The sequence below is a fragment of the Protobothrops mucrosquamatus genome, unplaced genomic scaffold (assembly GCF_001527695.2).
Source record: "Protobothrops mucrosquamatus isolate PMUCROS unplaced genomic scaffold, P.Mucros_1.0 scaffold250, whole genome shotgun sequence".
In the NCBI taxonomy this organism is placed as follows: domain Eukaryota; kingdom Metazoa; phylum Chordata; class Lepidosauria; order Squamata; family Viperidae; genus Protobothrops; species Protobothrops mucrosquamatus.
In genome coordinates this window covers 680,264-703,438 of record NW_015386598.1, presented here as the reverse complement: position 1 = coordinate 703,438, position 23,175 = coordinate 680,264, and the positions used below count along the sequence as shown (strand labels likewise).

General features: G+C 35.1%; 1 protein-coding gene across 4 annotated transcripts in view; it reads left to right on the top strand.

The window, feature by feature from the left end:
- Positions 1–23,175, top strand: part of CNKSR2 (connector enhancer of kinase suppressor of Ras 2) — a 202,547-nt gene that overhangs the window by 55,757 nt on the left and 123,615 nt on the right. For all 4 annotated transcript variants that reach the window (XM_029283853.1, XM_029283852.1, XM_015814426.1 and 1 more), the window contains exons 6-8: positions 927–1,046; positions 8,897–8,956; positions 17,789–17,857. In XM_029283853.1, coding sequence (XP_029139686.1) covers positions 927–1,046; positions 8,897–8,956; positions 17,789–17,857 — 249 coding nt within the window. The remainder of the gene's footprint in view (positions 1–926; positions 1,047–8,896; positions 8,957–17,788; positions 17,858–23,175) is intronic.

Below are 23,175 nucleotides of genomic sequence, written 5' to 3'. Positions count from 1 at the left end.
CACAGAATTATTTAGATTAGCAAAAATCCTCCTCACCCTCTCCCATTCATGTGGCAACCTAGAACAAGCAAGATGGCTGCAGCCAGTTTTGTTGTAGAGTTGACGCTCGTGCTGGCAGAGGAGGCATTATTCCAGCTGGCAGGGTCCAGAAGAAGGCCCATCTCTGCTGTTGCTCCTGCCCTCTGGAACATCTTGCCCCCCAATGTGAGGTTGTCCCCAACCCTCCTATCTTTTTGTAAGGGCCTAAAGATGTGATTCTGCCAGTTGACTTGGGGCCCCAGTGGGGGAGCAGCAGAATGGAGGTCATTGATTAATAACAGATACCACCCCCCACTCCGCCACCACCCTCCCCATGTGTCTTTGGTTTTCATGTTTGATTTTATGTTTTAACTTAGATGTAACTGTAAGCCGCCTAAAATTATCTTATGGTAAAATGGGCAGCCAATAAATTTTAGAAACAAACAAACTGTATTGTATATGTTTGAAGCAAACTAGTTTTATTTCCCTATTTGCTCTTACTGGGGATGTGTGCTTTTACAATTTTTTCTCCTTTTACATGATTAGGTCAGCTATTAGATAATTAGCATTACCTATTTAGCAATGGATTATTAAAAAATATATAACATATATGGGACAAATCTTGGATTGTATTTGTTATTATGGTTGTAAAATAAGTTTGTATATACGTGTATTCATCAGCCATATATTTGCTAATGCTTTCAGAAATGGGGAAGAGAGAGAGAGAGAAATCCCCAATCTCTAAACTTTTTTTTCTTTTTGAATTTTTTATCTGACTGATTATTTTATCATAATTGAAATCTTATAAGGGAGTAAAATTATATCTTTAACTATAATGCCCAAGGTTTGCTGTGTTAGGCTTAAAGTTCCTTGGTTAATGTATTTTTGTTTGTTTGTTTGTTTTCTAGTGTAAGACTTTATCTAGCGTCTGTGATCATATAATTTCACTTTCATCTGATCCCCTTGTGTCTCAATCTGCTCATCTGGAAGTGATTCAGCTAGCAAACATCAAGCCAAGTGAAGGGCTGGTAAGGTGTACAGAGTTAATCAAAACTTCATCCAGAATGGAAGAAATACATTTTCTGAATAAAATGTTTATTTGGCATATCTAGACCCTTTACTGCAAATCTGTATGAAGCAGTCAGATATACCATGGTCAGTATTGCACGTTAACAGTTATTTTATAAAATCCTTAAGAAAATAGTATTGATTAAAACTATCTTTAAAGTACTGTAGTGGATTGTATTCTGCAGTTTTCTAGAATTGGTTTTCAAGTTTAAATTACAGAATACTGTAAACTTTATTGTGCCTCTGACTGATAATATATTAATAATTTTATCGTATATTATATAATACTTGTGAGGTATTCTAATACTTGAAGAAATCCTCATTAATTTATGAAAATGCCTTTGATATAAATAATGCCATTACAAGTCTGCTAATACAAATATATTAATATTATTATACTGTCTTCCCCAAATATTGTTGTTTTAATTTCCTCATAGCTATACTCTGTAAATTTGTTATGAAACAAAGAATAACACTTTTAATTTTTTGGATATGTATTTGGTTTCACCTAAAATATTTTAAGTCCTGAAATCATTGTTTTCTAAATTTCACAATATCCTTTGTACTCAATCTCACCTTCAATCTGCCTTCTATTGTGCTATTCTGCAGTCCCTTGTTCTAAATCTTGTATTTGTCTCCGTGTCGTGGTAGCATATTAAAGTCATTTTCTATTCCACCATCTGTAATTTATTCCATGTCCCATGTCATAATCTGATTAAAATGTTTGTACTTTTAATTTCATTGGATATTTGTACAACTTTTCTACTCCAGTCTCTTTTTAGAAACGCTTCTTATGAGATGACCAAATTCTCTTTTTAATTGTAAAGATACCATGCCCTCCACCCCCGTTACTGTTACAGATTTTCTCCTTTTTATTTGTTTAGATTTTAAGACCGTTCCTATAAAGAAATACTTATTAACGGTTTGGTTGTACTGTATATAGTACAATAAAACCAATTCTTTAAGTACAAAAAAGAAAATATCAAAATGGTTTTTCAGTTTTTTTTTAAATTAGCTCATATGTCTTTTTTCAAATGTATTTTGAGTAGTGGTCATTTTGTCTATTTCTTACTGAAATATATTATTTTGGAATCAAATAGTAAGTTGTAACATTAACCTTTTATTAGCCTAGAAATGGAAAATGTTTTATAAGTGACATTTACATAAACGGCATGATGTTAAAAATAATTAGAATGAAAGGATAATTATTCAAATTTTCATATAATTATTATTGATATTTGATGGTTTTTAAATGTTTTGGCATTTCTGACATAGGAAGTACAAACAAAGGAGTTGTGTACCCAAGCTTCAAATAGAGTTTTGTTTTACTTGAAGTTTATGTATCGAATTGCTATCAACTTGGAAGTTCTGCTGGTGGTAGAGAAATAAGTTACCAAGAAAACATAATATAATAGCAAGGAATATGGATAAAACTTCTTAATATAAGGGAAGAATAACAGTTTCAGAAATAAAGGCAAATGAAATTAATTTTATGGTTGATGTTACACTTGGACCAAATAATAAATGGAATGGCAAGAAGGAAAGGATACAAAAGTGAACAAATTGCTCAAGCCATATAAAAAGATCAAATGCAATTTGGTTTCAATTGTATAGTATATTATTCTTCTGCTATAATTCCTACCAACATTGCGATATCAATGTAAGGATTAAGCCTTTAAATAATTCTCAGGGCAGAGATGACCATCGTGTAGAAGTACAACAACCATTTCAAGGCTACCAAGAACTATAACAAGTATCCATCAATGGGTGAGGAGGAAACCATGATTTTAAAACCCCAAGGGTATAAAAAGTCATTACTTCTTTTTACTGGCAATCAACTGTTGTGTATGGCTTCATTCTTCTCTGCAATATAGATTTTAATTTTGCAGAGCCGTATCTTCTATGAAGTCACCCTGAGGAATCAAGTTAAGTGGTCAAGTACCAGGAAATATGAGATTTACTGCAAAGTCCAAGCTGAAAAAGTTGACAATTAAGACTTATTTGTGAACGTGATTGATATATTAAAAATAAATTTGATACTTTTTGTTCAATACAACTGGTATTGAATGTAATATGTATATTGACTATATATTATCTGTGAATGTTTTAACAGTTAATAAGCAAGACACAAAGCCTTTTGTATTCGATCTTGTAAAATTTTTAAGAAATGGTCATGGAAGTGTTGGGTGGAGAATCTTTCAAGATTCCTTATATGTAATCAATTCATAGAAATTTTCCATCAGCTGGGTAAAGATGTAAATATCTGTAGAAGAAGGTTTCGTGTCACTGATTTTATCATAATGCATTGAGCTTCTGAAAAAAATAATGTTTGCTTAGTTGATAAAGCAAGTGCTTCTTGTTTCAATGAATTTGCCTGTTCACTCTCACATGTGTGAAATAATAGGGATTACAATGTTTCAAAAGCAAATTAATTTTTATATACTTCAGCTGAGCCACTAATGAGCAATCTTTCCATCAGGACATACATGCCAGATTCATTGCATATGTGCAAATGCCTGTAAACACACATACACTTTGTTTTGACACTTATATGTCTTAAATTTTGGGGGTTTACCTTTTAAAGCATTGTGTTAAGTGTCTTATTTTAAGTTGTAGGACAGAATTTTTTAACTGTTTTTAAAATCATTGTAATACATTTTAATAATTAGCTATGGTTAAATATTTTATATCATCTGAAGCGTATCTTAAAATGTTTAAAAGATTATTTTCATTATTTTACTAGTAAAGTCAATTAAGTTATACAGCATACAACTTTCATAAGGCTAAATATATTGTTTTTATAAACAGTAACAAAAGGAAGAATTTTGTAGGATCAGGCAGAGAAATAGACATATGAATATTATAATTATGGTTTAAATCTTCCTCTGGTATGAGTGTGAGGTGAGACGGGACAGTGATTTCTACCTCATCTCTAAATTGCCCAGGATCCTTTCCTGTGGCCCACAGATGGTGCCTTCCAAAGTTAAAAGAATTAGTCATAAGAGCTCTCTTTTTGTGTATATGTGTGTTGGTATGGGCATGTATTGGTGTGTGTTTATATTTTCTTGCAATATTAAAAATTAGTTTTTTAAACTATATATTGATTATTCTGTTCTATTTTTCATTGTTACCTTAATCTTGAGCATAGTTTTTTGTAAGTTTTTCCCTCTTCACTTTGAATGTTATAGAAGTAATGTGTTTACTTCACAATAATATAACATGTTCTCTGGAATAATAGAAATATTATGTCATAAAATTGATACATATATCAAATATACTTTGTTATGATATTCAAAGGCATGAGGTTTGTGAAATACATTAGCTAGAGTGTAATTATGTGGAGCAAAGCTTTTTCATGAAGGAGATGTATACCTGTTTGTGCAGAACACAGTGTCTGTATATTTATTGTTTATTTATTTTAAAGATTTATAAGGCCATTTCTCTTAAAGCAAAACTCTGGATAGTTTACAACAATAAAAACACAAACAAACCAAATACAATCCAAACTAGATTTGGGTTTTATTGTTTCAATAGAAACAATAAAACTCAAATCTAGCCCCTCAGCCATCCTGTTTCAAAGCATCCAATGAACAATCCCTTTTACTACTATGGAAAAGGTGCTTCTAGATCCTTCTAAATGGGAAGAAGAAGGAAGGGACATGGAGACTTCACTGCCCTCCTTTCTGACCTGGTGAAACAGGCAGATACACTTAGGAAAAGATGGTTCCAGTGATCTAGGGCTTTAATAATAACCAGCAGCTAGAATTGCTTCTGGAAAGACTGGGAACCAGTGCCGCTCATGCCACAGTGATGTAACAAGGGTAAATCATATGGCTCTGTGTGTTTGTTTGTGTGTGTGTGTTTGTGTGTATAATAGAAAAAATGGGGTGAGGGGTGAGGAAAAGAAAGGAAATAAAACCCAGAAGGGCATATATATTTGTGAATGGAGAAAACTACACTTATTGAAGAAAATCTGCCATTTATATATTCATTAATTTTAAGTCAGTTAAAACAAAAAACTTTGAGAATTAAATATATAAATTAGTTCTTTCAACATTTGTAACCAGCCCACCAGAAACTATATATATATAGTTTCATATATATATGAATTCTTTGGGCTGCATATAATTGGTGAAGGAAAGGTATCTTAGTCTTAGGACATACTGTAGATGCATACTATATCTAATTCCCTTGCCTCAAGTTAATTTGTCAAATCATTGATATGTATGTCAAAAGAATGTAAATATTTACTCAAAATATTTCTTCCTAGACTCAATTTAATTAACTAACTTAGAAAATGTATTATTAAGTGATTAATGTGTCTTCAAAATAGCATTATATAATTACACTAGATTATCTTTGGAGTCTTCACATTGCAGTACCAAGTAATTCAAAATATTCGATGTAACTCAATTTAGATGCAATAATTTTAGCACCCAAATGCATTTCTTTTAAGTCAGTAGTCCGCAACCTTTCCAGCTTGGCAACCCAGCCTGGCAGGTGGTGGTGGTGTGAGTGGCAGGCGCAGCACGCAGTGGGCGCATGTACGCTCCATTCTTGCAAATGTAGCTTTGGGCGCAAATAGTGGGTGCTTGTGCTCATGCGTGAAGCTCCCCTAGCACGAGAGGCAAACACTTGCACTCACTCATGAAGGTCCACTCACTAGAGGATGATGCTCGAGTGGTGGGCACTTGTGCTTGTGCATGAAGCTCCGCTTGTGCAAGCAGAGGGCCTTGGCGTGTGAAGCTCCATTCGCATGAATGGAGCTTCACTGGTGAACTCAAGCACCCTCCACATCCCTACCTCCAATTGCTACAAAACACATTTTAAAACTAAATATGAAAACACCTACAAGAGAGTTTATTGTGGTTTTCCCTATTTAGATCATTGTAAACCAGATATTGTGCAGTGATACGTGGGCAGAAGGAACATAGAAAAGATGAAAAAAATGTTAACAGTGACAGGAATGTGACTGTTTTTTTTCCAGGAGTTCAATAAATAAAAATGTATCATTTACTGTCTACACTCTATTGACTAAAGTAGGCCATTTCATGTTAAAATTAACACTGACATGACAAAATAACAATTGTTTTCTAAAAAATAGCAACAGAACATTTCTACAGAATAGGAAGATGAACCTTCATTGCAAATATGAAAGATCTTGGAGTTATATTTTGCAGCTTAGTGAAAAGAACTAGGTCTACTAGTAATAAAACACACAGATGAATAGCTTAAAAATCTGGAATGGGACAATTTGCCACAGCCAATTCGCCACAGCCAATTTGCAGCTCACCACAGCTAACTTGCCCTGGAACAATTTAACAATTCAATTTAATTATTTAAAATAAATTAAAAAATATTTTAATTTTTGTCATTCACATTTCATTTTGTCCCTCCTCTTGCTCCTTTCTTTAATTATTTCATTCCATCATTTCTTTAATATTAGTTTAACTCTTGTCCTGCAGCAAGTTGTCCCGTGGTGAGTTGGCCAGTTGTCCCATGATGAGCCATGGCAAGTTGGCCATGGGGAGTTGGCCATGGCAAATTGTCATAGACCCCCCCAATCAAACCCCCATTAAAACTAAAAGGAGGGGAAACAAAGGAAAAATTCTCTGTCAAGTCTTGATGCAGGGCAATTATTAAGAAATAAGACACCAAAGGAAGTTCTGTCAGCAAGAACTCTATAAAATCATGTTGCAGTTTTCTAAATACTTATTTTTTAAAAAAACAAACAAACAAACCAAAATGACAGTTTTTATGGATAGAAAATAAGTATGTAGTTTTAACTATATATTCAAGAGCAAACAATCCTTATCTTGGAAGCCAGTTAACTATTAGTATAAATAATATGGAGGATATTATTTATTTTATTTTATTTTATTATTTATTTTAAGCTAACAAGCTATATCCCTACAAACTTGTAATATAGAGCAGAGGGTATTTTCTTCTAATGGATAGTTGCAGTTTAAAAAGAACCAGACACATAACTGTGTTAAGACAGAACAACAAAAAAGTTGATGGTAATAATAACAATGTTTAAAAATCCCATAAAGAACAGAGCTAGTTAAAAAAACTCCTTAAAATTAAAGTAGATAAAAATATATTTAACCAAGATAATTTGAATAAAAAGTATGTGAAGCTAACTTTTTCAGGAAGAGAATTTGACAGGGTTCAGTAAAAAGAGTTGTTTATGGGACATATTGAAGTGTTCTTAAAGCAGATTTTAAATAAGGGTGCAAATTAAGAAAATTTAGTTAATCATTTTCATCAAAGAACAACTAAAAGTAAATCCATACTTATCATTCGAGAGTCTTGTTTATTAAAGAAAGGTTGGAGACTGATTATTATTATGCGAGATGATACATGAAAATACTTTTTTCAAAGTTTTTACCATACCTTCTTTAGTATTCCTCCCCCCATCAACAGGAGATTCAATTCTGTCTGGTCATTTCTGTTTACCAGGGGTATAAAAACAGAGATAAATAGATGCTTTAGTTCAACTGTTCATAATCATGAGTTGAACAGAGTAAAACTGGGCAATCATTTTCTTCAGCTAGCACCTAGACCTATCTACCAATTATGCATTTAAAAATATTAAAACCATAGAGATAGACTGGATCTATCATTTAAGAAATGTATCAATAGGTACTGTAAAAGCTAAAATGGAAAAAATATAACCTATGTTTGTATCAGCATGAATCTGGAAGTTTATGTTCACTGTAGACATTATATTCATTTGAACATTTGGGAACATTGTAAATTATAAAGAACAAAGCTTTCCAGTAAAGTTCACAGGATTAAGGTATTTTATAGGATTGTCTTAACTGTTAATTTTGAAAGAAATTTAACCTATTGAGAATTTTACTAAATTTCAGTGTGTACCAACTGATTATACATCAATTTCACACAGTTCTTGAATCAAATTTATAAGTTTGCAAAATAAATACTACATGTATTAGAAACCTTTTTATTGATCCTGTTAGTACTGTTAAGTAAATAGTTCAGTAATTATGATTTGAAATGCTTTATAATAATTCTCTGTTGCATAATTACCTATTTTTGTTTCAATCAGCATACATTTCAATGAACATGTTTATTAAAATATTATATATTAAATCCTATGAAATCAGTAAATGCTTCTTACTTTATTGAGAGGAATTGACCCATTTTTTATCATGAAAAGATGGCCTTTTACAATCTTTCTCCATTTTCTTTCATGGTGATTTCTTGAAACTTTGGATTTTTAAAAACGTTAAGATATCATTTCAAATAATTATAGGAAACCCCGTAGCATCCTGCTACCTTGAAACCATGTGTTGTGCAGTTTAAAATGTTTGACACATCTGAGAAGTATGCTTGATTTGATTCAGTACACATCTGGATTTGTCCTGTATTTTAGATTGCCTTTATAGTTTGAAGTGGTGTACTTATAGATTGCACTTATAAAAGTGAGACTATGCATCCAGATCCAGGGTAGTAGACGTGAAAATGGTGCCATGTGGAATTATTTTAAATAATTCCATGGTTCATTATAATTGTTGCCTGAAGATTGAGAATTTGCTTCTTATCACACAAATATAAGCCAGATGATGAGTCATTACAAACAAATTTGAAATAATTTACATCTAATATACATCAATCTTGGGTGTATTTTGAGAAACGGGACGGAATCACTTTTTTATTATTCAGAGTAGTAGTCCATTGTATCACTCAACTATCAGCAGATGAATTTTAGACAGATGAAAAGTGTATGTTGGATGATAGTATGGAAAAATGTTTCAAATTCTTTCCCATGATGTTTTTTTCTTAGGGTATGTACATTAAATCTACATATGATGGTCTCCATGTAATTACTGGAACAACAGAAAATGTAAGTATTGATAATACGTTTTACTGAGATCTGGAGCATTTTTAAATTTAACTTTAGATTAAATTATCCCTGTGATTGCCTATCTTAATTGCAAAGGACCAAGAATATGTTATATCGTTTATTCATCCATAGCTCACCCATGGACACTCTGCTGTAATAATCTATATAATAGCCACCCTAAATATATAGTGCAGTAATTGGAATTTCAGAAACTCTCCAGCTCTCATCTAAATTCACTTGTGCAGTTCAAATAATATTATAAAACAGGTTGGTTTGACATTAATTTATGCATAAAACATTACAGCTTGTTCCTTCATTCCCATACCACACACTGGAGAATAACTATCTTTAATTTGTAAGGATTTACTGTATCATGCAAATGAAGTACACTGGAAACTTCCAGTAGGAATAAACAATGGAGGGGCCTCTAGCTCAGGTTAAATTTATGACAAGGTTCTTTTCCACAAGTTCTTTTGCACTAAATTCATACAGTACAGTATCCTAAATCCTATGACTGGCTGACCAATCCACAGACTTGAAGGGACAAATAGTTCATTGTACATGGGGATGTCCATCAATAAATCTGGCTTGTTATATGATATGATATGATATGGACATTGTCTTCTTAGAAGAAAGATCAGACTTTTCAGTTTTGATAAAGACCTAACATCTCTAAATATAAACTATTTTAACAACCATCTTAGCACCATCATACAGTTTATTTTACTATGGAAGGTCCTTGTTTAAATATTAATTTCCAGCTTACCAAATCTAGAAGGATCCCCTCCCTGTACAACTGTACACCTGAATGAATTTAACTGAATGTATATAAGCTAGAGTTAAAGCTTTCTGCTACAGTTGTCTCTCCTTTTCATATTATTTGAATCCTCACGAGTAGTTGAGAGGGCTATTAATGCTCCATTTTTAGGTCAGTACAATACACATGAATGCCCAATCTATTTTCTTTTTTCTATTGGTTTATATTACTTGGTTAACATTTATCTTAGGGTGGAAATGATATCAGATCAAATTATCTGGGTTGCTCTTTCATACACATTACATGAGTGATCTGATGGATGTATATGAAACTAAACAAAACTGATAGAGTTCAAAGCTAAATGGGACTGTAGAGAATTGCAACTATGTGTGTGAATATTTGTTTGTAGAAGAATCATATGGATTGTTAGCTTTGTTTGTTTTTCCTCTGAATCAGTATATTTTACCAGAATGACAAATCCTTGGCTAAAGGATGTATTTATTGTTTCTTGAACTACTAAATCCTATATTAGCAACATGTTTATATGAACAGTTGTTAGAAAGATATTATTGTCAGCATCTCTTAAAATATATATAACAAATATAAGATAGCCACCCATTCTTGATAAATACAAGCTTTTTAAAAAGGGAATGCACTGCTTATATCCATAATATATAATAGATAGATTTATTCAGAAAGAAATAGATTCATATTTGGGCAGAAATAAGATATGTTTTTGAAGTCCAGTTGAATAAATTGCACTCACCAGCATTCAGGAAGCTATTGGTATAATTAAACAAGTTTAGGTACACTTATCCTTTTTGTAGATAAGAAAAATCTATCTATTGTAATTTAGAAATTTTAGGCACAATGATATTTATGAATTTGGCATATCATTCCTGGGTGCTTTTTATTGTTTTTAACCTGGCAAAATCTTGGGAGAAATTATGTAAAGTGAGTTGGGACGTTGTCCAATAGCATAATAAGCATCTGATATTCAAACTGAATAGGACCAAATTTGGTGTGGGAAGAAAGGGTGGCCAAAAAAAGAATGTTAAAAAGTGGGCCAGACTGGTGTTTGTAGGGCAAAAGAATAAAGTGCTCTGGTGTTTCTGTGTTATATGAAACACACTGAGCCGTGGTACTAGACCTGCTCCAATCTGATCCATTAGGAAAAAAAGATCCTCTATTCCATTTGGTTGAAGTGACAGGTTCTTTTACTAATAGATGTTGACTGCAGTAAAGTCAGGCAAGCTCTGGGTTTCTCATGCTCAAAAGATACAGAAAGGTTTCCCAGCCCTCTCCCCCCCCCCATGACCAGTCCGTCTTCAGCCAATTGGAACTTCCTGAAGTATTTTGAGAATGCTGAGATGTTTTGAGGTAATCCACATTCTTTCTCTGTGTGCCTGTCCTTGGATGTTGGTACAGCCGGTAGATGTGCTGCACAAATAGCTTAAGCCAAAGTGCGAGCGGATTTTTTGACAGGGTATAAAGTGTACATGTTATCAACCAAATTACAGTATTGCCCAAGCTTTCGGGCAGTTCTACTATAAAGTCCATTGATATATTTTTCCATGGGGCTTTAGGTTCTGCTACTGGCTGGAGAAGCCCTGGTGTTTTCCCTTGTCACCTCTTGGTGGAGGCACATATAGGGCAGCTAGCAACATAACTCTCTATGTCCTTTTTCAGTTATGGCCACCAAAATTAGTGCTTGACTAGGTGTAGGGTTTTTACAAAACCAAAATGCCACACCACTTTTGAATCATGGCTTTTTTGTAGAAGAATTAGCTGTTGGCTCTGTGAGACGTACAATTTGTCCCCCAACCAAGCTAGACCATCTTGCATTGTACATTCACCCTTATGCATTTGGAACCATTTGTCTTCCTCCAAAGCTGCTTTTAGGGCTCCCTTTAGATCATCGGCTATTGGGGTTTTCGCTTTGGCAAGGTGGTGACTGGGCCACCAGTTGTCTGGAGGAGATGACCGGCCTAATCATCTCTGGTTTTGCACTATTGTACTATGGCAGCCTGGATAAAGCATCTGCTAGGAAGTTTATTCCCCTGGAGGTATCATAACACGAAGTTGAAGCGGTTAAACTTCTGAGCCCAACAAACTTGTTTGGGCGAAAACCTTGGGGGAGGGGTTAGAGCCTCCAGTATGGTCAGTCCATACTTCAAATGGGGTTTTTCTCCCTTCTAGGAAATGTCTGCAAGTTAGGAGCGCCCAGCGCACCACATAGGCTTCCTTCTCCCAAACCACCCATCTCCACTCCGTCTCATTAAGCTTTTTAGAAGTGTAGGCACATGGGTGTAGAAGTCGTGGTGGCACAGTGGTTAGAGTGCAGTATTGCAGGCTACTTCTGCTGGTTGCCAGCTGCCAGCACTTTGGCAGTTCAATTCTCACTGGCTCAAGGTTGACTCAGCCTTTCCCTCCCCTTTTGTTTTTACCAGATTGGTAATGGGGAGAGCTATCTGGGCAAATGAGGGAATGAATTGGCAGTAAAAGTTTGCAAATCCCAGGAAGCTTTGTAGTTGTTTCCGGGTGCAGGGAGGAGCCCACTTTAGTACTGGCTGCACCTTTTCGGGGTCCATCTCTATTCCCTTGTGGGAAATGCAGTAGCCCAGGTAATCAATTTTATTCACATTTGATAGCTTGGCATATAGTTTGACCACTTGAAGTTTTTTGAACACAGCTCTGGCAAGTTTTACGTGTTCTACCATTGTCTCATTATAGATTAAAATGTCATTCAGGTAAACTAACACTCCCTTATAAAGGTGTCCATGCAGCACTTTGTTTATCAGCTGTATGAACACAGCAGGGGCCCCTTGCAGTCTGAAAGGGAGGTCTTGGAATTGGAAACATCCTAAGGGGCAGTTGAAACTGTTTTCCATTTATCCCCTGCCTTGAGCCTAACCCAGTAGTACGCCTCCTGCAAATCCAATTTGGTGAAGCAAGACCTTCCCCCTTGGCCACATGGGCTAGCATGTCCTTCATCAAGGGGAAGGGGTAAATGTTTTCCATGCAGGCAGCATTAAGCCCCCGATAGTCAACACTTAAATGAAGGGACCCATCTTTCTTTTTCCTAAACAATACTGGGGCAGCCATCTTAGGTCTGGCAGGCTGGATGAAATCATGTTTCACGTTTTTGTATATAAAAGTCCGTAGTTCCTCCAATTCCCTAGGAATCGTGGAGTACAGCTTAGGTTTGGGTAATTTGGCCACCGGTAGGATTTCTATGGAACAGTCGGTCAGCCGGTGTGTATGTGGAATGCATCTCACCCTTTTCATTGAAAACAATCTGTAAGTCCTAGTACTTTTTAGAGATCTGAGGACCACCTTGGGCCCAGTCTTTGACGGTTGCTCCCACCTCCCTTTTTGGCTTCACCTGTGGCAGCTTGGGGTAAGCTTTTTATGGTCGTTCTCCTGTCCCTCTTCACAGTTGGCCTGCCAGTTCTTTAGCAGCCCCTTCCTCCAGTTCACACAGGGGTTCCATTTCAGAAGCCAAGACAGTTCTAACACAAGGGACCTCTCCATGCCAGGGACCACAATAAGGCTCAGGGTCTCTGTGTGTGCACCCATCCTCATCTCTATTGGCTTGTTGACGAATGTTGCTGGGATCCCCTCCACCACTGAGCTGTCCAGTTGGCAAAAAGCTATGGGTAGTTTAGGTTGTCTTTTACTAAAGGTTTTTTTTACTAAAAGATGTTGGCTGCAGTAAACTCAGGTGAGCTCTGGGTTTCCTGCACTCAAAAGATACAGAACGGTTTCCCCTCATTCCAGTCCTCCCTCCGTGACCAGTCTGTCTTCAGGCAATTGGAACTCACCGAAGTGTTTTGAGAACGCTGAGATGTTTTGGGGTAATCCACATTTTTTCTCTGGGTACCTGGCCTTGGATGCTAGTACAAACTGGTTCTGAGCTTCTCTAGTCTTTCTCACCTGTCATTCCCCCCTCCCTATTTCCCATCACATACACACACATCTTTATTGCCCATCTATCCTCCTTCCCCTTCTTGCCTTTGATAGCAGGATGCTTGTGAGGCTCCGAGCTGAGCCTGGCAGACCTGACATGTGGCTTGGAATACAGTATTAGCAACTGCTCCATTCTAAGCCTCATTCCTCTCAATCACATAATGTAAAAGGAGCATTTCAGTTTTCCATGTATTATGGAAGTCATACACATATACAAAGTTACAGCTATTGCTGTTAAAAGGGCATGGAAATAATTCAAAAAGATACATTCAGTGTGCTTCATTTATTTTATTTTTATCATATGTTAGAAATCAGTAAATAGTACTATAAAATACTGCTAGGATAAGCCATGTTGTTGTGTTTTTAAAATAGATTTTGTCATTTCCAGATGGGTAGGGCAATCCTGGGAAATACATAGAAACTGTATAACGAATAGCAAAACTATATAGAACTCTGTTACATTAATAATAATCCTCCAAGATCATTTGCACTTAGAACTATTGCCTAAAATTGTGAAAATTTATGTTATCCTTGTAGCAACAACAAAATGTATTACAGAGATCCAAAACAGAGAACTGTAAATTAATTACTTACAACTAAATGAGCTATCATTGGCATTTTATTTAAAGGAATCCAAATTTAAAAGGCAATTTTAGTATTATAATAAAACAAATTCTTTCAAATAACAGAAATGGAATAGAAGCTTTGGTATTATAAATTTTCTTTGGAGCGATATTGTTGTGAAACATATTTGTGTTTTTGTGGATTAGAATAAATGGAATAAAGTTTAGAAAAATATATATTATGGCTATCTGAAAATGATATGTCTTAGTGTCTTATTGTTAAGAAATGTTATGGAGGCTATAGAAAATGCCTTTTGCTTTTAATATGGTATATCCAATTTAAGCGGTTCTGATATTTGTTGCATTCTGGGAATGGTTTCCGTTTATTTATCTCTTCTAAATGTCCTTATTGTATAAACTGTGGGATTCAAAAAGGAATCAAAATGCCTTTTCATTTGGGATACACTTAGTTTGTCTGTTATAAATGAAATGCATGTGATATTGTCAGCACTTTCTTTACCCTTGGAAGGAAAATCAGTGATGTCAAGGAGTTGGCTTTGAAATGGTTAATATAGAGGATTGAAAATCACCCAGCTTTGTTCACAAAACCATGATCACGTTAATGTTTCTTTGCGGATATGATTGTGAAGATTACTTGCATTCCAACCTCTCATGCCAGGTATTAATCCACATCTCCACATAGAGGGCAGCCAGCCTTCATGCTAGACATTCAGTACACATCCCCAGCAAGTAAGAGGTGTTTTCAGTCATGTACAGAATGATATACACAAACCTTTTATGGGAGATAGCAAACGTTGGTTACTTTAAGACAAATACTAAAAATATGTGTATTGAGAGTGCAGAGTTTATCATTTTCCTAGCAGCCCATGATGAAAACTGAATTTCCAGCAATCTGGAGAAGTCAGGTAATTGGTGCAGAGGAAACATGCATTGCAGGAATTCTTCTACTGTATTTCCTGGCAAAATATTTAGCTAGGTATTTGTACCAGATTGATTTATGTTTACTGTGTAGTACTAAAGGGTTAGATTTTTTTTCCTTTAAAGAAATGTTGGAATAGTTAATACTCACTTATATCAAACCAACAACATTTTGTGATCTGTTAAGGGCCCTGGATTTTCTTTTCTTTTTTCTTCATTTTTAAAAAAATTGTCAGCTATACCATTATGATTTGGGCAGCTCTGTAGTTTATATTTTTATATTTTTGTGTATTCGGATTTCTAAAATTTATAGTTAAAAAGGAACTTTTAATCTTTCATTTTGTATTATGAAGCTTATATTTTGTTTTTCCTCTTCTAAAACTGATCTGCCTCCCATGAGAGAAGAAGGATTTTGTCCTCTAGATGTGCCTGTACATTACATGATCAGGAGGCTGCAATATTGAAATTACTTCTACTTTTTGTTCTTTAAACATTTAATTACTAGAAAAGCAGCATAGAGTGTGAAAGGCTATCTCTCATATACTCAGGGTCATCAAGTAAGTAGCTCCCAGAATATAGCTGTTAGCAACAGGAATTAATAAGTCACTATCCCAAAACTGGAAGAAAGAATAGGATGTGAAGGGCTTCTGATAAAGAAAGTTTGAGACCTCCATCCTGAATCCTATCTTATGGATTCAGTTGGTTTGCTACAGCTTATGAGATTTCCTTTTTCTAGCTCACGGGTCGGCAACCCGTGGCTCCGGAGCCACATGTGGCTCTTTGAGCCTTCTCCTGCGGCTCCCAGCCTCCTCTGCCATTTGCAGAGAGAGAGACAAGAGACAGAGAGAGGCACTTGCGCTTCCCTTCTCTCTCTCTCTCTCTCTCTCTCTCTCTCTCTCTCTCTCTCTCTCTCTCTCTCTCTCATATCAAGGTCCCCACCTCTTGTGTGCCCGCGTGTGTGCGCGCACAAATTTTGCGGCTCCCAGTGTTTTCCTTTCTCTGGGAAACAGGTCCAAGTGGCTCTTTGAGTGTTTAAGGTTGGAAACCCCTGTTCTAGCTGATATTACCACTTAAGCAAAAAAGCTTCGAACTAGCCACGGATTTCTGAAGGGGAACATTAAACAAAATTCCTGTTAGAAAGGCATTCCACAATTTACCCTTAGAATCCAATAACCAGCATTCGGAATGGGTAGAATATTGAATAAGTATGTGATTAATGAGATGGAATTCCTATGACCAGGTTATTCTATATCCACCCAAATCTTACTTGCTGTAGAGTACCAAAAAGTAGAATAGCAGATGAACCAGGGGAAATGAATTCTCCTTCCTTCTCCAGCCTACTTTCTGATTTATTTATTTACATTTACAAATTAACATGGGTAGTTTTTTTAGGATTAAATACAGCAATCCACCTGGAACTGAAAAACATAACTTTTTCAGTTGGAGATGCTACCATAATTGTAGCATACTGCTTCATTTTGTTCTGCCTTTCTCCTGTTGTTTGGATTTTAAAGCAGATATTGCTGTGTTTTAAATTTTTTAAAAAATGTGTCTTGGCAATTGTTGGATTTTTATTGATGATGTTTTTGAGTCATATTGTTACTTTCGTGGGCTGGTAACAATAGCAATAGCACTTAGACTTATATACCGCTTCACAGTGCTTTACAGTCCTCTCTAAGCAGTTTACAGAGTCAGCATTTTGCCCCCAACAAACTGGGTCCTCATTTTACCAACCTCAGAAGGATGGAAGGCTGAGTCAACCTTGAGCCAATGAGAATTGAATTGCCAAACTGCTGGCAGCTGGCAGTCAGCAGAAGTAGTCTGCAGTACTGCATTCTAACCACTGTTCCACCACGGCTCATATGATATGAACAGATTTGCCACTTATCTCACAAACAAGTATTTCACTAGAATTTTCACATATAGAAAAATAGATAATGAACATTCATGTTCAAATTAAAATACAGTAACAGAAATAAACATTTTAGAAATATACTTGTAATCTCTGAAGATTTATATTTATACTTGGCAAATATCTAATTTGTGGTCAAGTTAGCAAACTGGATAACCATATTAAAAAGACTCTTTATATAACTTTATATAACTATTAATATAATTATTAATAAAGTTTACATTAAAAGATATAAAAAGATATAAAATATTCCTCTGCCCCCCCCCCAAATCCTAAAGAGAATGTTCTGACTGTTGAAGGATGGTATTTAGAAAGAATGGGGGAAGAAAATGGAAACTTGAATGCTTGAGCAGTTGTATTGAAATAATAGTTTCTATGCAGAATTATGGATGTACTTAATTGCTTGTGTGATTTTATATTTATGGTTTTCTATTTGTTTCCAAATTTATGGTTTTCTATTTGTTTCCAAATTTACATCCTAATTGGAAAATAATAAAAATTGACACATGCCCAAGAATTCCCTAATTTACATATTTTAAAAATTTAAAATAAATTTACTTATTTACAAAACTATTTACTGGAACATTTAAGTACAATCTTCATAGCTTAATTATTTATATTTTTTTTGCAAAAGGAGAGATGATAATCAGTAAGGATTATATTCTTTATCATCTCTTTTATTTTAAATTCAGTCACCTGCAGATCGATGTAAGAAAATCCATGCTGGCGATGAAGTGATTCAAGTTAATCATCAAACTGTGGTATGTATAATTGAATTCTGTTTCACTTGAAGATGAAAATGCATGAATTTATCAGCAACTCATGTTAACAAATTTGGTTTATTATGTTGAGCAGCATGTGCATGAGGTATTTAAAAATTAATAATTCTTGTGATGTTTATATGTAGTCACTTCTCTTTCAACAATTAAAAAAAAACATAGCTAGCCAGTTTATAAAATGCTTCCTCTTAAAAAAGTTTTGTTTTTATAATTGGCTGCTACTTAATGGGAATATTACTTTCCTAGAAATAGCAGCTGAATATGTCAATCGTATCATGAGAAAAGAGCCAGTAATTTCAGCCTACCACATTACCTTATACAACTAAAACATATTTCTATCAGTACATATTTGCTAATATTCATGTAGGAGAATTTTTATAAAGAAACGTCTACTAGGACAACCTCTTAGGGTATTAAACATTTAAAGACTTGGCAGATTTCTTACTTTCCTAGTAGTGGTATAAATGCTATGGCAGGAAAACAATGTTAAATCATACATTGTTCAACTCCTACATGTTTATTAATTGGAATCAGAAGTAATTTATTTTGTGTTTGATGCTTTAGTGGGATAATATATACTTTATTTCATTCCTTATGGAAAAACATATTTTAGCTATTAGGATGAAATAATATTAATGAACTTTGCAGTTAGCAACACCTAGCTGACCATGACCATTCTCTGAAGGTAAGCAGCTAAATGAGCACTTGTATGAAAGTCAACCTAGGAAATCCAAGTCTGTTTTCTTGGTTGTAAAATAAAAAAATACATATCCTGAAAGAAAACAATGGCAAACATCTGTAACACCATACAAAACCCCCACTATAGTAGATTCAGTATGCAGGAATTGAGGTCAATTTGAGTGAGTTTGTAATTTATTTAGTCTGGCAATGAAAGTACTATAACTTGGGATGATGTTAGGATGATGTTGATGCTCCTACATTTCTGTAGCGATGGACAAAAACCCGATACACAGGAAATGAAATAAGTTGTATGACACCATAAAAAGGGCAGATGAAGATGTTATGCATGTACACTTGAGTGAATAAATCCCACTGAATATTATGGAACTTGCTTTTGAATAAATGTCTGTTATTAGAATGAATCAGGGTTTGCCTTTTTAAAATATGCTTAGAATTGTACTGTTAGAGACTAATAACATTTATTGGGAAATTTGAACAAGGTATTTTTATAATGTGGGAACATGATTGTGGGATGCTGCATTTTTTGCTTTGATTTATTTTACTGGAATACTAAACTAGAGATGAGAAATTTTTATTAATTTGATTTTAACATAATGATTCTTTAAGATAAAACTGTAAATTTTGTAGTTTGTTCCATTTTAAAAAATATTACTATATTTCAGGGGGAATATATATGAATGTATTTATAATTTATATTTGAGGTAACATTTAAATGATGATCGTATTGGTGAACTTTAAGAATTGTTAGAAAGTTACAACTCAGTTCTAACCTTCCATGGCAACGTACATGTTAACTGTACTAGTCAGCGTAATAATCAGCTCCCACACCTGAAGTTGTAGTTCTCAGTTAACAACAAGGTGAATCATTACAAAAACGAGAGATCAATGTTATATCCAATAAATAGCTGGTTGTAAAACAAGAGGCAATCAAACATGCTATAATTAACTGCTACATTCAAAGAAGTTTTAAATGAAATATGAGTACTTGATGATATGAATTAGGATGATTGCTGAAATCCAGCAAAAGTTAGTTATTGCATCTACTTTGTTTTTCTAGAAATCTTAAGTTAAAATCCGTTTTTCCAATTTTATTTGTCTCTACTATCATGTACCGAGTGGTTTTCTAAGTTCCTTCCAGTCTGATTCATATATTGCTGTTTTGAATAAGCTAGGTCCTCTGCATTTTGTCTAATGACAGATATTCCTAATATTCCTAATATTTTAAAGTAATCTTAACATTATTGAATAAACTGAATCTAATTTATTACCTAATTTATTTGATTATTTGTGGCAATGTCTGGATGGCAGTAGTTTCTTATATTTGTTCTCAAGCTATGCTCTTTTGAACAAATTACTCAATCATTTTTCATATTACCAAATTTCTTATATGCTAATTATGCATGATAAATGTGGTTAAGGTGTGATATAACACTAAAGAGTTATATGATGGAGTACAGAGTTAGTTGACATTGTATATTTCATTCTGTTCTCTCTCATATGTTCAAAAAGAGTATTTTTTAGTTATAATCTCCTTTTTCGTTAAAAGGACAAAATATCAGCTTAACAGACCCATAACAAAAGTCTGAGACTGGGATTTAGGCTAACATTATTTGATCTGTTCATTTTCAGTTGAGTGATGTAGATATAACACTTTGCTAGCATATTCCTGGGAATCCACTGAACGGATTCTTGACAATAATGCATATTCAGCATACATTGGTGCAGAGACTTAAAATACTTTAAAAGCTGCTGAGCTGATGCACTTGAAAATAATGTTACTATTATAGACAAAAATTTCCCAGTTTTACTATTAAGTGTCCTGATATATTAGCTCTTTATTCAAGTGGTAAACAGTGAAATAGCAACTTTTCCCTGGTTGCTGTACAACTTTCCTCAGTCATACACATTCCACTTACATAAAATACATAGGACGCTGAATTTAAAACCATCTCACCAAAGAAAAGACCTAAAGAATACTAGGTAGTCCTAGAGCAGTGATGGCGAACCTTTTAGAGACCGAGTGCCCAAAAACCGCCCCTGCCCCCGCTCTGCCTCCCACCCTGCCTGCTCCACCCCCACCCGCCCCCTTCCCCACCCACCTGCAGGGACACGCACCGCCTCCATGGCCCGCAGCAGATCACCCAGGCAGCCCTGCAGCACCATGGCAGCCACGCCCTCCGCCCACACCCCGCAGCATCATCTGCATGCTATGGGGTGCGAGGGCGGAGTCATGTCCCTGCTGCCCAGTTATGTCCTTGGCTGCACTGCTCCATGTGGGCCGCACCCGGGGGCAATTCTCCAGGGAGGCTGCTGGTGAGGGGGCCTCGGGGAGGCGGGACTGGGGCAACAGCACGCGTGCTCACAGATAGGGCTCCGAGTGCAGCCTCTGGCATGTGTGCATAGGTTCGCCACCACTGTCCTAGAGCAATCTGTTGTAGCATCATTATCAGTGACATAGGGAAATAATTTCAATATATTTCCTAGGGAGTACTACATTATGGCATTTTAGTAATCCAGAAAGCAAGGTCATGTTTCCATCTGAGTAAGATTGAGAAATGTTGAACTGCGGTTTTATGGTTCGTATTTTCTGATAACATAGATACATCTTTGAAATTGATTTTAATGAGAAAAAAGTCCTGAATATAAGGCACTTTTATTTAATCCTAGATGTCACTGATAGAAAATATAAAGTTTGTGCCTAGGAATGTGCTTGAGCTGTAAACTTCAGTTTTTCTTTATTACTCACCACTGGCTCTGTGTTTGACAAAAGCATTTTAAAAGTATAGACTTGAGGGGCAGACGAAAATAAAATAATTGTGTTCCTTGCTAAAGTCCTGAAGTCCTAAACAAATCCACTTCTGAGTCTAGAGAAATGCAAACTTAAAGTCTACTGCTGTAGTTCTGTTTCTCAGGAATTTATTGCATTATTGAGTTAAGTTATAGAAAATAGTATAAAGGATAATTCTAACTCCAATTTGTTAATGTTCATTTAAAGCACAATTATATATTCAGTAGGTAGAGCAGAATTAGCCATAATTTAATGCAAATTCCACTAACCTTACTTTGTTTATAAATATTACCTTATCATTGTGGCAACCAGTTGTGGTCATCTTTAACAATAATTAACAGGGATACATTTGAACAATAGACAATTTAAATATAGGCATCTTTTTCATCATAGAACCCAGGCAGCAGAATTCTGTTGAGAGTTGGAATGGACTGTGTTTGTCTTATCCATTTTAAAATGAATTTGATAATCAAACTAGCTAATCAAATGTACAGTTAAATTGTTTGCTTAAAATATGATTCATATATTAGGCTGTTCTTACTCTAAGCATTTTTTCACAATTAAGCCCAAGAGCAGAACTATAGTTCTCTTCATCCTAAATTTCTGTGTCTCTTATCTTTGCATATAATGTAAGTGATGCATCCTTACCCACATGCTATTTGTCAGAGTCAGATATTTTGGTTAGTAAAATTTCTAATACAACATCTTTTTTATTAGAATACATTCAAAAAATCCTTTTAATGTTGCAAATTGAGTACTTTTTAATTTTTTTAAAAAAATCAGATAATTTTGATGAAATCTTTCGAATGAGAATGTATTCATCTAAAGACTTCAAATCATTCCATTTTATAATCCCTTCCATCAGTTGCTCTAATTTACATCAATCTCATTAAAATAAATTATTATTGTTGTTGTTGTTGTTGTTACTGTTGTTATGGATCATCGCACAGTCAGCCAGATGTTCAGACTGGATTTGGCATTTTTGTCTATCTATCGAGTCCTTACCAAGGACCTGGGATAGATGTGGATGTTTGATGTTATTACAGATATTGTTGCAGGATGGAAGCGGTTCCTAGTAAGGCCGCCTTTTGCAATTGACTAATGGCAAATTTGTCAATGCCAATGGAGTTCAAGTGGTGCTCCAGTTGTTTTGGGATTGCACCCAAGGCGCCTATTACTATTGGTACTACCCTTGCTTGCTTTTGCCACAGTCTTTCTATTTCTATTTGTAGGTCTTTGTATTTTGTTATCTTCTCCAGTTCTTTCTCGTCTATTCTGCTGTCTCCAGGCACTGCCACGTCCATTATCCAGACTTTTTTGTCTTTCTTATCGACAGTTGTTAAGTCCGGGGTGTTATGTTGCAGGTGCTTGTCTGTTTGAATTCTGAAGTCCCAGAGCAGTTTAACTTTATCATTTTCTATGATTTTCTCTATTTTATGATCCCACCAGTTCTTGCTTACAGGCAAATGATATTTCTTGCAGATCTTCCAATGCACCATTGTTGCTACTTTGTCATGCGGCTGCTTGTAGTCAGTCTGTGCGATCTTCTTGCAGCAGCTTACCAGGTGGTCCACTGTTTCTTCAGCGTGTTTGCATAGGCGGCACTTACTGTCTCAATTTTGACTTTATATGCATTTGTCCTTAAAGCTTGGTCTTGTGCAGCCAGAATTAGTCCCTCGGTCTCTTTCTTCAATTTTCCTGCTCTTAGCCATTGCCAGGTCTTGTTATTATCTGCTTTCCCAGCTATTTTTTTTAATGTACTGGCCATGTAGTGCTTTGTCTTCCCATGCCTCTATTCTGTTCTTCATTT